Consider the following 17,468-nt stretch of genomic DNA (forward strand, 5'->3'; position numbering starts at 1 on the left):
GGTCATTTAAGTTTTAGTAATAGACTGTAATTCTTAACAACAGATTGTAACAACACTCCCCTTTTATTATATGCATTTTAGAGTTCATATATATATATATATATATATATATATATATATATATATATATATATATATATATATATATAAATGAATTTATAAATATGTATTAGAGAATTTATTCTTTTTGAAGTCCTTATCATTCCTTAGCTTCAAGAGAAACAGAAGCAATCATTCATTTATGAAGCGAGAGTTTCCTCTTTAGTTAACCAAAGTTAATGTCTTTCCTGAATAAAACGTCAAAAGTGAAGAATAAACTGGAATGATGTTTTCTTAATGTTAGATTTCCATTGAATTGATCCTTTGCTTGATTTTCTTGGACCGTTGGTTCGACACCATTACCTCGAACAAAAAATAAACACACATCTGCAATCTCTCTTCTCGAAAAAAATCTAGTGCTCCCAATTTTTGTAAAAACATGCTCGATAAGTCAGCAAAACAATTTTCTGTCATGATGAATTTAATACAGTGATTTTAGTCGGATCATTGAACATTTGGGGTATATTGCGCTGTTTTTCAGAAATATGGTAGATTTTCTCAAGTTCATAGCTTTTGATGTTTAACTTTAAACTCACTGATTTTATATATTCAGATTCACAATAAAAGTCGCTTTTTTATTTATAATTCTCTTTAATTAGCACCAAAGCCAAAGAAAATCAGAATAACTATAAAGCAGATACACAGCTTCTTTTTTGATTTCATTGGTTGACATGTTGAATATTATCAATATATCTAATTGACAAACCAATAAAGAACTGTTTCTCCCCTGGATTCTGACTTTGTTGGATTTTCTTGATAATCGAAGCGACGAAAAACTGCCATATTGGATAGCCTATTATTATTAGGCTATTCAATACTGTATTAGTTTCAATACAGTATCCAATACTATTCCATATTTTTTCTACTCTCTATTTGAAAGGGTAAAGGAGCTCTGCCAATACAGTCCAATACAGTATCCAATACTGTATTAGTTATTAGTTTATATTTTGTTAGTTTCTTTGTTTTTGTCTGCGCTTTTCGTTCCCTTTTATTTAATTTTCATTTTCCGTTTTAATGCAACCAAGTTTTTTTTTTGTTGATAAAGACGTGAAGTCGAAATATTCGGCCCTTTTTTATTGTTACTAATTCGTTCTTTTCTGTTTTTTCTAGTGTCCTATTTAAAACGTTATATCCAATTTATCTGTTTTTATTTGTTTAATTTGTAAATAGAAATGGAATGGGACCTAAGAAATTACTCCAAAGACTTATTTGAGTCTCGACAATAAAACTCAACAATAAGGAATTTGAATTTTCATGACTTTTCATATTCTGTTTTAATGTAATTCGGCTGTTTTGTTGTTGTTTTTTTTTTGGTTATAAAGACGTCAAGGTGTGAAGTCAAAATATCCGGCCCTTTTTATTGTTACCAATTTTTTTTCTGCTTTTTCCAGTGTCCCATTTAAAACGTTGTACCCAATTTTTTATGTTTTCATTTGTTGAATCTGTAAACAGAAATGGAACGGGACCTAAGAAATTACTCAAAAGAATTATTTGAGTCTCAGCAATGAAACTCGAGAATAATGGTCATTCATTTCTTACAGTTCTGTTTGATGACGTAAAATAGTTCGTAAGAACGAACTATTGGTAAAAAGACCAAAACTCTACACAGTACGAGTTTGAAAACAACATATATATATAGACAAGGCCACTTTTTAGACTGACTCCCACACATTTTTATGTTTTATAATAACTTTAAGTTTAAATTTACTAATAAAAGCTTATTATGTTAAGTTGATTTATACAATTTCAGAAAAGTGAATGAAAAACCCCTCAAAAGTGCTTAGCGCGAATAACAGTGTAAATTGTATAAATTTACCTTGATCTTTGTTCTTAATATAACGTCTATCGTCAAATTCTGAGTTTATAAGAATTAGCTAAAGATTGTTCAAGTCCCTAAATAAGGAACTGCATAAATTGTAGGCCTAGTACTTTTGTCTAATGTTTTTTCTCTCTAATTTACTATTGTTTAAAACTATTGGCCGTAAAATTTTGCAAAAGCTTGTTATTTAAGTGACAGTTGCCATTTCTAGTCACTTTCTAAGAGTCAAAAGCGATGGGAGGGTAGCTAAGTCTCTTCAGCGCCCATTCTCTACTTTAGGACCCCTGGCGGCCAAACAAGATGCCACATCTAAGTTTCAAGATTGTTCACTAAAGATTGAAAAGTCCTTCAAAATTAAATGATAAAGATGTTTACACAATATTCATAATAACTACTAATTATTCAACAAAAAGAGAAAACATGGATCATGAAATTTGTTAAAAATTAAGTAAATGATTTTGCAAGCGAATCTTTATAGACCTTTTATTCTTTTTATCAGTACTTTATTTTAGAATTTTTACCTTTGTTTCTTGAATAAATTTGATGATAATTCAAAGTATCACGTCAGGGAAATTTACAAAGGCCGTTAGTTGTCTTTGACGAACCCTGTTTGATTTCTTATTTGTTGTATCATAGAATATTGCATCTTATCCTTCCCAAACCAGAAAAAAAGTTAAAACAAACTAACGACTCATATTGGGATTTAAATCAAACAGGAATTATTTCATATAAAAGTGGTCGGCTGCTCAACCCCAATCTCTTAACTTTAAATTACAAAAGGTGGGGGAGGGGGTTCCAAAAAACTTAGACGCATAAAAATTTATGTAAAATAATTTTTGTTAAGTTTTTATGTGTCAAAGAAACATTTTGGGTATGGATGGGTCCTTTCGCAACCAAAAATGAAAAGAGAAATGAATTAAACACCTGACATTAAATGAAAGATTAAATTTTTAATTAGAAATGGGTCAAATTGCAATGGGCATTACATATGATTGCCTTTTTAAAAGTTTGAACTGGAAATTTCATTATTGAAAGCAAAAGCACCAATAAGCTCCTCAGTTCATGAGGCTTTGAGGCACAAAGTTTTAGCGTAAGGAGCATGGACTGAGGAGGTAAATCTCCTATATAAAGAATAATTAATGTAGGCTCTAACGTTTCTCTTTCTTTTGTTATGAAAGTTTTATTTTATTATCTAATGTTTTTTGGTTTTTAGCACCTTATACAGGATTATCCTATACTTCAAGAAAACGAGCTAATTTACCGTATTTGGTCTTTTATTACCTTTTATAACCTTTTGTTGCCTATTTAACGTTTGAACTGAAAATTTTATTACTGAAAGCAAGAGCACATCAATAAGATCTTCCATTCTTGAGGCTTTGAGGCAAAAAGGAAGATTTTAGCGTAAGGATTGGAGGTTGAGGAGGCAGGTCGTCATTTAATATAAAAAACAATTTATGTTAATCTCAACTTTAATGTCACAATTTTTTTACTCTGAAAAAGTTAAATTTTTCTGCTGATTTCTTTGGTTTTTAATATCTTATCCAGGATTATCCTTAATACGGAGGTTGCTTAAAGCTTGACGTTATCATAACAAATACTTCAAGAAAATACTAATTTTCCATATATTGCTTCAAAATAAAAAATACTTTCCAGAATAAATTTTCTTGTACATAATAAGAGAGTGCACTTTTTTTTACAGTTTCTTACTAAATAATTTCCTAAGCAGGACTCTCTTAAATTGAGGCAAGATGCCTTCACCCTTCAAACCCTTTTTTAAAATTTAAAAAAATATCCGCCTAACACGTCTTTGATCTTAGTTAAAAGATAATGATCCTTGCAAAGGGGACCTTCAAAATTTGTGCCCAGGGACGAGGGAGTGGGTGTTTTAGAAAAATAGGAAATTGTATTTTAGTGGTCTGAAGTGCATTTTGTCGGAAATACAGTTTTATATCGGGGACTCTCGCTTCAACTGAATACAATACTTTAAGCTACACCCACAATCTAATGACTATAGTCATTTTATAATTTTTGAAATTCTATTTCTATTAAAATAAAATAGAGGAGACAGTTAATAAATAAAAATAATCATTAAAATATCAATTAATTGAAAGAATAAATCATGAAATAATTATATGATGGTAATTAAATTAAAACAATTTGTAATATTGAAATAAGTTGAATAACAAATTAAAAATAGTAAAAAAATATATTATTAATTTTGTTAATAAATCAAAATTTTACTAAATTTTGACATGACAATTTTTTGGGGAAAGGGGGGGGGGGTACCAATAAGATTTTTATCCCGGGTTCAAGACAGGCCAGACCCACCACTATCCTTATACTGTTATTCAGTTTCACGCAAGGAAAGTGAAGCCTTCAATACACACTATCGGCTTAATCTAAAAGCAATTCTCAGACTGAAGGGAGATTAAGGGTGAAATATAAACTCGCAATCTGTTTCTCTTAACTCTTTGTGAATAATTTTATATTTATTTTATTCTATATGTTTGCACTCACCATAAAATGCCAGTTCTATTGACGTATATATTACTATAAAAATTCGGTTTTTAGAGTTCTAGTTTTTAATGCCATAAATTCCTCCTCAGTTACAGCTTTTTATGACGAACTGCTTGACGAATAATTTTTTTTTTAACATGGATACTTTATATTTCGTGTTTTTTTCAATTGGCAAACGATTTTGATAATTATCCGTAGTTCTGTAGATATTGTTTCAATATTGACTGGTTTACCCTGGCATTGAACAACAGTTCAAGCCTGCATTCAATTCTGTGTTTGTGCTGCATTCAAAAGAGGAATAAACCGTATGCACGAGAAGATTTAGGGGTTTAACCCTCCATCCCCCAGTAAAAAAATGTTTGTCCAAATTAAAAAACGTGACAAAAAGACATACACAAAAATTTGATGCGTTTTTAAAAGTTTTTTTGTCTCTCCCCCCTCTCCTCTACCCAAAAATATACCCTTAAACAGAGATCCTTGATACTGCCCTGCTGTTCACTCCTTCATTTTTTCCGAAAAGAATACCCTTAAAGATTATTTTATTATTTTTCCTTCTTCTTCTCCTTTTCTCTGTTTTACTAAACTTCTATTGTCATCTTCAACGTCAGTCTCTAAGGTAAGCTTTATTGAAAACAAAATCGTTATCTGGAGGTTTACGGGAAGTATTTCGGGTCTATATAGGCCTTTTCGAATGTGCAGTTAAAACTTTTGTTCAAATATTCCCTGAAAATTTCCTCTAGAGCATTTTTCGGGTTCCAAATAGCTAATTAATACATAGTATGTACTAAACATATTTGATTATATGCAGGGCGATTGCTGGAGAGTAATTGAACATTCAGATCTTGGAAAAGTAATTTACCCTTTTTAAAAATTTTTTTGATTTATTATTTTGTTGCTTTATTATTTTTTGTTTTATTATTTGAAGCTGCTTACAGTTTAAATCCGTGGACATTCTTGCTGCTTTGATATTATATTAAACTGGAGAACGTTGTCAATTTTAAAATGGCATTATCAAAAACCAGAAAAAAATTACCCAAAAGGACTCTTTTTTATTTTTACTTTTAAAGATCTATGATTGAATAGCTCCTCACTATGATTAAACCTGGCATGATTCCAGTGGACCTCTCAGAGTTAGTACATACCAAGGGGTAAGGCGTCCTTCTCTTCATTCGCATTTTGCTGCTGCGATAAGACACTTGACGAGCTATTGAAGATGGCAATGCTGCCAACCCAGGATTTGATATTCATCTTCTTCTTCTGTAAATTCTTCTCCTTGGTAAAGAGTCAGTTTCTCTGAAATTTTAGATTACAAATACCAATTAATTATGAACTTTATTTTATTTAATCGTTCAATTTATGGAGCTGATTTAATGCACTATTGGATTTGAAAGAACGTGTTTTCTACCCCTATAAATTTGAACTTTTATACATTTGGTAAAAAAAAAATCAATGGGAGCCATCTATCCATATAATTAGATAGACTTCACTTGTTTACTCCCCCTTCCCAAGGAATCAAAATTTCCTAAAGAAGCTTGTGTAGGTTAGAGGTAAGGCTGAACTATGAGCTCCACTTTTTCAACCCCATGTCTGACCTAGTCTTCAGGAATGGTGTTCAAATTTATATCTTAAGGCAGAGAGTATATTCCCCTCTTAATATCTTTTCTAAGAAACTTGTCATTTTGGTTTGTCAGTCTTTGTGCTTAATATTTTGATTCTGAACTGTAAATGAAGAGCAGCTGGTACTAATAATAATCTAAATGTAAAAAAGCAAAAAGTTGGCTAATAACTTGCACCTATAAACAGTTTTCTTTTCTTAGTGACTTCAAATATTAAAACTTTCCTATGTTTAAAATACTACTTGAAATATATTATCATTTTTCAAAGGAGTAATGGTAATGGTAACGAACTATGGTCTAATAGTCTTGGAAGAGGGCCTATTTGAAACTAAAACAGAAAGTTCTGCTGTCCTTTTAAGATAAAATTAAAGCATACATAAGAGAAGCATCGATTTCTACCTGTTTGTGACAAAAAACATGATTCTTAGCCCTACTAAGGCAAAAATGCTGTCGAACGAAATTTGCAGGATAACCAATTGCTTAGGACTATCAAACAGTTTTCTATTTAGCGCTCAAGTTCCAGGCCTAATACTTCCACATTTTAGCACCATATATATATATATATATATATATATATATATATATATATATATATATATATATATATATATATATATATATATATATATATATAACTTTAGCTCGAAGCACGAGGTATTGATGAGAAGGCAACCCAATCATATAAAGAATAATTTCTTTTCGTTCTGAGTGGTAATGTTGCTTTTTACTTTCAGTTGAAAAGACTTGCTTTCAGTTACAAAAGTAAAGTAAAAAAAAATATACCTGTTTTGTTGTCTGCAGTACTAGTACTAGCTCCTTGTTGAACCTTTACCAAAGATGCATATATGTTATCCATATTCATAAGTTCCTCGTGATTCCCTTGCTCTTTGAGTTTGCCCTCATCCAAAACAAAAATATGGTCGGCATTTCTGATTGTTGACAATCTATGTGCTACAATTACTGTCGTTCTACCTTGTCTTGCCTAAAGAGGAAAAACAGAAAGAAGAGGAAAGACAAAGAATGAGCACCAGAGAAGGAGAAAAAACATTCGCATGTAGCTGAAGCAAAATATTCGATTAATCTGATCATGTATCTTCAAGAAGATCGAGGTAACGAACTGTAGTAAGGAGTGACCCGGCTCAACAGTAACCGAAACTCTAAAAAACGAATTTTGATACCAATATATACATCAAAAGAATCGGATTTTATGCTGATTTTAAATATGGATTTTGAAAAAAGGGGAAACACCCCCTAAGAGTCATAGAATTAATGAAAATGAAAATCACACCATTAATTCAGCATATCAGAGAACACCACTGTAGAGGTTTCAAGCTCCTATCTGCAAAAATGTGGAATTTTGTATTTTCTTTGCCAGAAGAAAGATCACGGATGCGTGTTTCCGTTTTTTTCCGGGGGGTGATTGTATCGACCCAGTGTTCCCAGAATGTCACGATAGGGATCATTCTAACGGAAATTAAAGTTTCTAGTGCCTTTTTAAGTGACCGAAAACATTGGAGGACGACTAGGACCCCACGCTCATTTTATTCCAAAGCCACCGGATCAAAATTTTACAATATTACATATAGGAAAGGGGCTGTCACCTCCTCATCGGTCCGCTCTTTGTACGAAAGTTTGACTCTTTCTCACAACCCTACTTTTTAAAACAATAAAATAAATTTAGCTTAGAGAGCGGGGCGTTGAGGAGGGGACAGCCCCTTTCATATACAGAATAATTTCTGTTCGTTTTAAGTTTTAATGACACTCCTTACTTTCAGTTTAAAAAACTTGTTTTACTTATTTAATCATAGGAAAGGACGATTTGAATGAAAGTAAAATATTCACTACAGGATATAGATATATGACAACCTCTCTCGAGCGGGATAAATAATTTCTTTCGAGCATTTTTCTTACACTCCTCCCCTGAGTTGTATCAGAGTTTTAAAATCTCTCCAATGTTTCCTCACGTTTTCATGTTTGATCTGTTTTTAATCTCTGCCTCTCTTAAATCTATTCCTCTTGAAATATACTATATCACTGGTGGACCGGGAACAACACTGGTGATTTAGGGTTACGCAGCAGCACAAACACTTATAAGGCTTACGAAGAATAGACCCCAACTATCAGGTCTACCGAAAGACAGCAGAAAACTTGTAAAAGTTGTGTTTTTGGAGTTTTAATATGGAAAGGAAAAGATTAGAAATTGCAAGCGGTAAACACAATTTACTGTCTGGCGACTTTCTTAGAAGAGCAGGAATTTTTAAGTAGAGAGCATAATTGATTCGCTTAGTCTGCAACATTATAGGATTAAAGCATACATTTTTTGTTAAGTTATAATTAATCTGTAAAATGCTTTCAAAAATTAACTAATTCGTTATCCAGTTTACACAAGGTCAGCATAGATTAGCTTCTTAAGTCGGCTGGCTCACTTTAAGCTCGTAGATATGCTTTCTTCTTCTACCTCTAAATTTGAGGTACTTGTGTATTATTCAGAACACACTCAAAAAGTTAAGTTAGGTTCTTTCGTAAAACAAACTATGATTAAGGTACATTTTGTGAGAGAATTAGAGAAATATTTAGAGAACCTTGACTTATAAGACCGTCCTTCTTATGGCACTTGGTATTAACCAAGTGGCATATAGCAATCGCAAATTCTGTCGGTCTGTCTGTCTGTCGGTCTGTCGGTTTGTCTGTCCCGGTTTTGAATTTTTTTACTTTAAGGTGGTAGATATGCTTTTATGTCCCTCCTCTACATTTGATAGGACCTTAAAAGATGACTGTTTGACAGATTAGGGCAGGCCAAAAAAGGAGTAAATTCACCAAATACTAAATAAAACTAGTGATTTATATTTTTGACGCTGGTACCAGCTTCCACTCCTATGACTTTTCAATTCAGCTATGCTCCGTGCATCGTTCTGCAGGGTATCTGACTGTGATATGTAAGTGTTAACCCAATGTCTATTTTCAACAGCTAACAAATCTTTTGTATGAATAATGAACGAAGGATATTTCCATGTAAATGTGAAATAGTCTGGGGGTCAAAAGATTATTCTTGCTTCAATATTATTTTCTCCTTTCCAGTGTATACCTAATGTTTTAACTGCTGGCAACAATGATTGATAACAATTATAAAAAAAAATTTTTGCCGTGTCTCAGTGAATTGAAGGTAAGAATTCCTCACTAAAATACGCTCACTGGGCTATTCATCGAAAATCACGAGCCTCAAATATTAATCGCAGAGTTCAGTTGTACATAGAACGTTGCAGTAAATAGTGTAAATAGCACAAAATTGTAGATTAGTTGTCATACAAAGTAGATACTCGATGCTCTATGATGGTAGTTCACCAGCTAAATTATACAAACATTGTCGATTAATCCTTTTGATTCTAGGCAATCTAAAAATGTAATTTTGGTAAATGAAAATATATGTAGAAAAATGAATGGACTCATCCTCCTCGAACCTTATCCAACGCTCTCTGAACAACTGCTTCACTTTGATTATCTAATGCTGAAGTTGCTTCGTCCAATAGCAGCAATTTTGGATTTCTGACTAAAGCTCTCGCAATTGCAACTCTCTGCTTTTGACCTCCACTTAGCTGGGTTCCTCTGTCACCAACCAATGTGTCATAGCCCTAGAAGAAAAGACTTCCTCTTTAGCTTATATTGCTACACAACTTTCCAAACATATAAGTATAGGAGTACCAAAATCTTATTTCTTGCTGAATATTTTCGTCTCTTAAAAAGCGAAAAAAATAGTAAAAAATCCCTTTCATAAACTAAATTACTGAAAAACAAAATAAATTGCATTGATACATACACTGATATTTTTCGCTCAAAGCCTTAAAAAATTTTATTATTGAAGTTAAAAAAGAAACAACATTTGAAACGTATTACAATGAAAACCAATTTGGAGTAGTAGTAAAAACTCACTACGCTTAAAGTTACGTCTTCTAAACAGCAATATGATGTCCACTCCCCTTTATGCTAGAGAGTGCTGAAAACTAAATATACAGCTGGAGAAGCGTGATCAGGCGTTTGAATTATATGTGCCTTAGAAGACTCCTGAACATACCGTGGTATGAAAAGGTCACGAATATAGAAATTCGTCACCAAACTTGTCAGCCTCTTATTACTGATCTTCTGAAGTGAAGGAGGTGGACGTACCTTGGTCATGTCTTTCGAATAACTGGGGACCGACTTCCAACAACCGTATACGAATGGCACCCAGTGGTGAAATGCAAAAGAGGTCGACCGAAACATACCTTAAGACGACAGTATGACCAAGACCTGAGGACTGCAGAGTTGTCACTTCGACCGCAATTAGAGGTCTTCACTGCAGCAGCTCCACTCTGAGACGTCTGGCGAGGCTTTACAGACGCCCTATGCACCACACCTGGCCTTAGAAGAAGTAAGATCTAAGGTAAGGAAATATTTTCATGGAAGTGCAATTTATGTTCTGGTCTACAAAAGGCGTGGGGGTCTCAGCCCTACTCATCTTAGTTTCTGCTTGTTTTGAGTTGACTCGTTTATTTATTGTAAATTCGTTTTGTTTTGGGTTTCATCATTTAATGATGGTTATTTGTGGTAATTTTACGATTTGAAAATTAATTGACTTTATTGACTCATTTTGGTTTAATGTAGTTCTTTATTTTTCTTTGAAAAACTTAATTTATAGAAAGTTTTTATAAAATAAATTTCAATTAGTTAATTTATTGACTTAGTCTTTATCATTCGTAAAGAAAAGAATATTTTAAATAGTTTCGTTTCGTTTTTATTAGAATCCAGTTTGGCTTACTGCTTGTTTGTTGGAGAAAAGTTTCAACAATTTTTAATAATATACACCCTTTTGAAAATCAGAACACAAATAGTATCTTTCGAGTTAGTTTTACACTTCCTCAAATTTACCTGAAACATAAAACTTAATACCATCCTCAAGACAAGGTGTTTGTACTATTTTGATATCTTGATGCACTTACGTTCTTTTCATTTAGTTCAATTGTAAGAGGAGAAGTAGTAATAATAGTAGCCCTTTCTAGTAATAATAGTGATAATGGTAATTATTAATTTGGTTCGTCCTGATGTGAAATCAAATTTATGGGATTATATGCTATTTCAAAACTTGTATGCATTTAGTTTGCTTTGACTTGGTTAAAATTTCTTGTATTTACCAAATTTGCAGACTTCCAGCATTTCAATTTTTCAATGAAAATACAAAAATGTTTTTTTCAACAAAAGTATCCCTGAATAAGGTTTTCCTTCAAAATTTAGCGGGGCAAACAATTTAGGCGAAAACCCCTTTTCCTGTTCAGGTCATTAATATCTGGGTATACCCTTTTTTTTATAAACGAAAGTTGACACGTTTTGATAGTTTCCTACCTCTTTGGAATTAGCATATTTCTCACTAGCAGCTGTTCATAATATCGAAGAAAAACAGGATATATTTATTTATGACCTTCGATTTTAACCGAGCAATAAGAGAGGTTATATATATATCATCATTATTTCTTCCTTATTTCAGTTCTTTATTTGCGGTCGTATATTGTATGACTAAACAAAAAGCAACATACTGGAAAGTCTATTTTTTTTTTCTTAGCATTTCGAGTGAAGATTTGACGAATGAAAATATTATTATTTTATATTATTGGATTATTATTAGATATATCATATTATATTATTATATTACAGATATATTGTATTGTAAGAACAACATTATGCAAAATGTGCGCGTTTTCTGATAACTATGAGAATACATAGTTATGACGATTAACTATGACATAATGACACTAATGATATAACTATGAGAATTTTACCTGTTGCTACGTAAATTAGTGTCCATAAAAAAAAAGAAAAAGTCACTTTTTCAAGGGAAAACAAAGTCTGCTAATGATCAACACGTTGCTTTTTAAAACGTAAAATAAAAAAAAAAAATACCAATTTTGATAATAAATCTGGAAAAAGTATTTCTTTCATAGAAATTATTCAAGAAATAATACTTTGAGCAAAAAGCGTGAATTCAGTATTTTGTTACAACTCCTAGCAACCCCGGATCTAAATCTCCACGTAAATGGTGTTGACAATGATTTTAAGACTTTATTCAACTGATAAATGATTATACATAGACATGTATCCTCTCCTGGCGGGAGAGGCCAGTGCATCTTTATTCGGTTGGAGGGATACCTGAATCCTTAAAAGTCCATTTTCATGCTGACATTTCTAGCTTTCAGTAAGTTTGCTGACTAATATTGGAAGAAAGGCTGTGGATGGAGGGGGGAGAACCTAATTCATAATGTATTCGTTCAAGCAAATTTTTGTTTAAGAATGTGATACCTATTCTACCAGTTATTAGTTCTCTCTTATTGTAGGGATATTGCAAGTGTAACATGAAAGATCGCATTAACATTCTTATATAATGCATTCACATGCTTGAATATTATATTATAAAATAAATATACACATGCTACGGATAGTGAAAGAGGTTCGACGAATAAATAAACGCTCAAATGTGAATAGGTCCATTTATTTAGACAGTTAAAACAGGTATAAAAGTCTAAATATTTTCATCACATATACAGCGATCACCCTCAGTAGAAATACTAAAGTATTATAATTAAAATTAACGTATTTATACAAAACGAAATGATTAACTTTCGGTTCATTTACTAGATTTTTCTGAGAGGGTTCAATACCAAAGCTCATTCAAAACCTTGATATGTAAAGTGTTTCTTTAATACTTTAAATTTAAACTTTAAGACTTTGAATGAATTCTATTATTGAACTCTCTCAGACAAATCTAGCGAATGAAACGGAAATTAATTGTTTTTTTTTGTTTTTTATAAATACGCCAGTTTTAATTTTAATACTTTAGTATTTCCATTGATGACGATCGCCGTATATGTGATTGAAATATCTAAACTTTTGTATTTGTTTTCATAATCTAGATAAGTGAAATTATCCCCATTTGAACGTTTATTTGTTCGTCATAGAAAGGCAGTATGATCTGGGAAAAGGAAACTTAATTTAAGGTATTACATCGAGAAAGAGGTTGGAGGGGACAACCATGTAAAATTATTTTTTCAAAGATTTTTCTGTGGAAACCATGGAAACAATGACCTTAGCATTCTCTTGTGAAATGTCAGAGCCCCTTTTCAAACAGTTCGTGGTAACGAACTGTAGTAAGGAGCGACCCGGCTCAATAGTAACCAAAACTCTAAAAAATGGAATTTTGATACCAATAGCTATATCAAAAGAATCGCATTTTAATGCTGGTTTTAAATATATAAGTTTCATCAAGTTTAGTCTTACCCATCAAAAGTTACGAGCCTGAGAAAATTTGCGTTATTTTAGAAAATAGGGGGAAACACCCCCTAAAAGTCATAGAATCTTAACGAAAATCACACCATCAGATTCAGCGTATCAGAGAACCCTACTGTAGAAGTTTTGAGCTCCTATCTACAAAAATGTGGAATTTTGCATTTTTTGCCAGAAGGCAGATCACGGATGCGTGTTTATTTGTTTTTTTGTTTTTTTGTTTTTTTTTTTGTTTTTTTTCCCCAGGGGTGATCGTATCGACCCAGTTGTCCTAGAATGTTGCAAGAGGGCTCATTCTAACGGAAATGAAAAGTTCTAGTGCCCTTTTTAAGTGATCAAAAAAATTGGAGGGCACCTAGGCCCCCTCCCACGCTAATTATTTTTCCAAAGTCAACGGATCAAAATTCTGAGATAGCCATTTTATTCAGCGTAGTCGAAAAACCTTATAAATATGTCTTTGGGGACGACTTACTCCCCCACAGTCCCCGTGGGAGGGGCAACAAGTTACAAACTTTGACCTGTGCTTACATATAGTAATGGTTATTGGGAAGTATACAGGCGTTTTCAGGAGGATTTTTTTGGTTGGGGGGAGGGGTTGAGAAGAGGGGGATATGCTGGGGGAACTTTCCATCCAGAATTTGTCATGGGAGAAGAAAACTTCCATGAAGGGAGAGCAGGATTTACTAGCATTATTTAAAAAAAAAATTAAAAAATAAATGTGAAAAAGCTTTTTCAGCTGGAAGTAAGGAATAGCAATAAAACCTAAAACAAACAGAAATTATTACCCATATAAGGGGCTCACCTCCTTATGATACCTAGCTCTTTACGCTAAAGTATTTTTAGTAATTTCAACTATTTATTCTACGGCTTTTGTGATTCAGGGGTCATTCTTAATGAATTGGGATAAAATTTAAGCTTTAGTGTAAAGAGCGAGGTACTGACGATGGGGCGAATCCCCTCATATATGTAATAAAAACATGAGAATACAAAAGTTCTTTACGTAAGCTAATTTATAAGTTACGTAAATCTTTTACCAATAAAAAGATTCGTAAAAAATTATAAGTTCTAGTTGCCTTTTTAATTAACCAAAACATCGGAGGGCAACTAGGCTTCGCCCCCGCTCTTTTTTTTTCAAAATCATTCGATCAAAATTATGAGAAAGCCATTTAGCCCCCCCCCCAAAAAAAAAAAAATATGCACAATTTCGTTTTGATTATTCCTCTGCGGAGAGCCAAAATCAAAACATGCATTGATTCAAAAACGTTCAGAAATTAAATAAAAAAACGAGTTTTTTAAACTGAAAGTAAGGAGCGACATTAAAACTTAAAACGCACAGAAATTACTTCGTATATGAAAGAGGCTGCATCCTCATCAACACCCCGTTCTTTACGCTAAAGTTTTTTACTGTTTTAAAAAGAAGAATTGAGAGAAAGAGTCAAACTTTAGCGTAAAAAGCGGGGCGTTGATGAGGAAGCAGCCTCTTTCATATACGAAGTAATTTCTGTGCGTTTTAAGTTTTAATGTCGCTCCTTACTTTCAGTTAAAAAAACTCGTTTTTTTTATTTAATTTCTTCTAAGAAACGTTTGGTTGGTTGCACACAAAGATTATAAATCTCAATTGTATTTTCTGCAAAAAACAGAGGTCAAAAGAGTGCGTGGTAGTATTCCTCGCGTTTAAAAGAGCATCCAAACATTTATTTTGGATCTAATAGTTTCTAGTAACGAGTCGTAAGCAAATTCATCCTTATCAACTGAAACATAAAATTCTAAAAAAAAAGAGTTTTGAATTCAACACAAGCAACAGCAAGATTTATTATAGTTTAAAAAAAGGGATCACGGAATCCCGTTTTTTCGAAGCGATAATTATCGAATAAGCAATTGTAGGTTATCGGAAGAAGGTTCATTCAGACAAAAAATTGTCTGATCTAGTGCTCTTTTTAAGTAACAAAAGAGATTTTGCCGCAGAAAAGTACTGAATCCTAGCGTTTTCAACAGCAGAACAACAATTGTTGGCCAAATTGCGCCTGACTAATCTTTCAACAGGAGGAAGATACCTTTACACCCTAAAATATTGTTAGCTCACGTTTTGAAACCTTCAATGGGGCCTACTTCAGATGAATTGAATGAATATTCAGATGATAGCAAACTTAACCTCTGACCTCCTCCTCATTATTATATATACAGATGAAAATAAACAGAGGAGTACGCTATAAATGCTGAGAGGGAAGAAGAGAGTAATTATGGGTATATTATTATTGGGTATACATCGAATGGGTATACGTTGAATGGGTATATTATTGAAAATAAACAAAAAATAAATTAAACCAACATTTTTTTTTCGAAACGAGAGTAAAATGCCAAATTAAAACGTTACCCCATGTCTTAGGAAGGCGGTTTCGTCCTCAATCCCTGCTTTTAATGCTTAATCTTGATCTTTTTGCCCCTAATATCTTAAGGAAGAGTTTTCATACACAAGGACAATTGGAACCTCATAAAAAAAATTTTTAAGAGGTTAAGAACGAAAGAGATTATTTTTCTGCATTCGCTGTAAATAAAAAACTCTTTATTGAAAGGACTATCAGTATGTAAAACAATTGGAACTATGCCAAATAACAAATCAAACAACAAACCACATTTGCTCCATTCGCAAGTGATTTAACTAACCAGTAAAATACGTTAGCATAAGGAATACAAGGTTGAAGAGGGGCATTCTCCCTCATTTACAAAACAAGAGTAGTTTTGCATGATTTATGATCATTATTTGACTTTATTTCTACTTATCTTGGGTTTAATGTAGCTCTTTACTTTTCTTTGAAAAGTTTCATTTGTTGAAAAGTTTTAAAAAAATGAATTTTTGTTCTTTTTCATTGATATAGTCTTTTTCCCTGGCAAAGAAAACGATGTTTTATGTCTTTTTGGCATTTCGAGCAGATCGTGGTAACGACCTGTAAGTAAGCTGCGATGCAGCTCAATAGTAACCAAAACTCTAAGAAACAGAGTCTTGGCGTCAATAGATGCATCAAAAGATCGTAATTTTGATGCTTATTTGAAATATGTAAAATTCATGAACTGTAATTTTACCCATCAAAAGTTAAGAGCCTGAAATAATTTACCCAGTTTTTTCAAAAGAGTGAAATATCCTTAAACATTTAGTGATCTTAATTAAAACGACACCATCAGATTCAGTATACCAGTGAACCCTACTGTACAGGTTTCAAGCTCTTTTCGGCATGAATTTTTGGCAGAACTTTGCTTTTTTTGCAGGAAGAACGATAACGGGTGCGCTTTTACTTATTTATTCGTTCATTTGTTTTCCCCAGGGATGATCGCATCGAAGGGCTGATCGATCGCAAGATTGGGAGAGGGCTCATTTGATCGGAATCAAAAGTTCTAGAGCCCTTTTTAAGTGACCAGATATATTGGAGCGCAGCTAGTCCCCTCTCTTGCTCATTATTTCCATAAAATTGCCCGGTCAAGATTTACAAATAACCATTTTTCAGCGTAGTCAAAAAATCTAATAACTATATCCTTGAGGTTCAACCGGGTTTAATCGGGCTTAATTAAAAAAAGGAAATAACTTAAAATACACTGCTCTGTGACAAAACTCACGTTGAGACCCATTAATTGACCACCTCCCCCTCTTTCAAATCACAGTGCCTGGGGGAAGGGCTAAAAAAACTATGAACTTTGCCCATTGTTTACATATTGTATCGGTTAATGTCAAGCATACAACATTTTTCATGCGGGGTTTTTCTGTTGGAGAGGGAGGGGGTAAATGGCAGCATCTTTACATGAAAAAAAATTTCGTGGGGAAAGGAACTTTCCATGGAGGTGGAGCAAGATTCACCAGCATTATTTACAAAACGACCGTTCGTTTTGAAACTTAATGTTTCTCCTCACTTTCAGCAGAAAAGTTTTTTTTTTTTTTATTTAATCTCTCTGAGAATCAATATGTTAGCTTATTGTTTGCATGTTGGACACAACTTTACATTAATTTTCAAAAATATACGCCATTTTGAAAATCTGGACACACAAACTTTCTTTTAATTTAGCTTTACACCTCTTGAACTTTCCGAAGACAATACTAATTAATACCCTATTCTGGTTCAAAG

The 17,468-nt window shown here is 32.7% G+C and overlaps 1 protein-coding gene across 1 annotated transcript in view; it reads right to left on the reverse strand.

Annotated features, from left to right (window-relative positions):
• LOC136036653 (ATP-dependent translocase ABCB1-like) overlaps positions 1-17,468 on the reverse strand; it is a 164,084-nt gene that overhangs the window by 47,131 nt on the left and 99,485 nt on the right. The window contains exons 12-14 of the mRNA XM_065718953.1: positions 9,510-9,680; positions 6,835-7,033; positions 3,180-3,235 (exon numbers count right to left, since the gene is read on the reverse strand). Coding sequence (XP_065575025.1) covers positions 3,180-3,235; positions 6,835-7,033; positions 9,510-9,680 — 426 coding nt within the window. The remainder of the gene's footprint in view (positions 1-3,179; positions 3,236-6,834; positions 7,034-9,509; positions 9,681-17,468) is intronic.

The sequence above is a fragment of the Artemia franciscana genome, chromosome 15 (assembly GCF_032884065.1).
Source record: "Artemia franciscana chromosome 15, ASM3288406v1, whole genome shotgun sequence".
NCBI lineage: Eukaryota > Metazoa > Arthropoda > Branchiopoda > Anostraca > Artemiidae > Artemia > Artemia franciscana.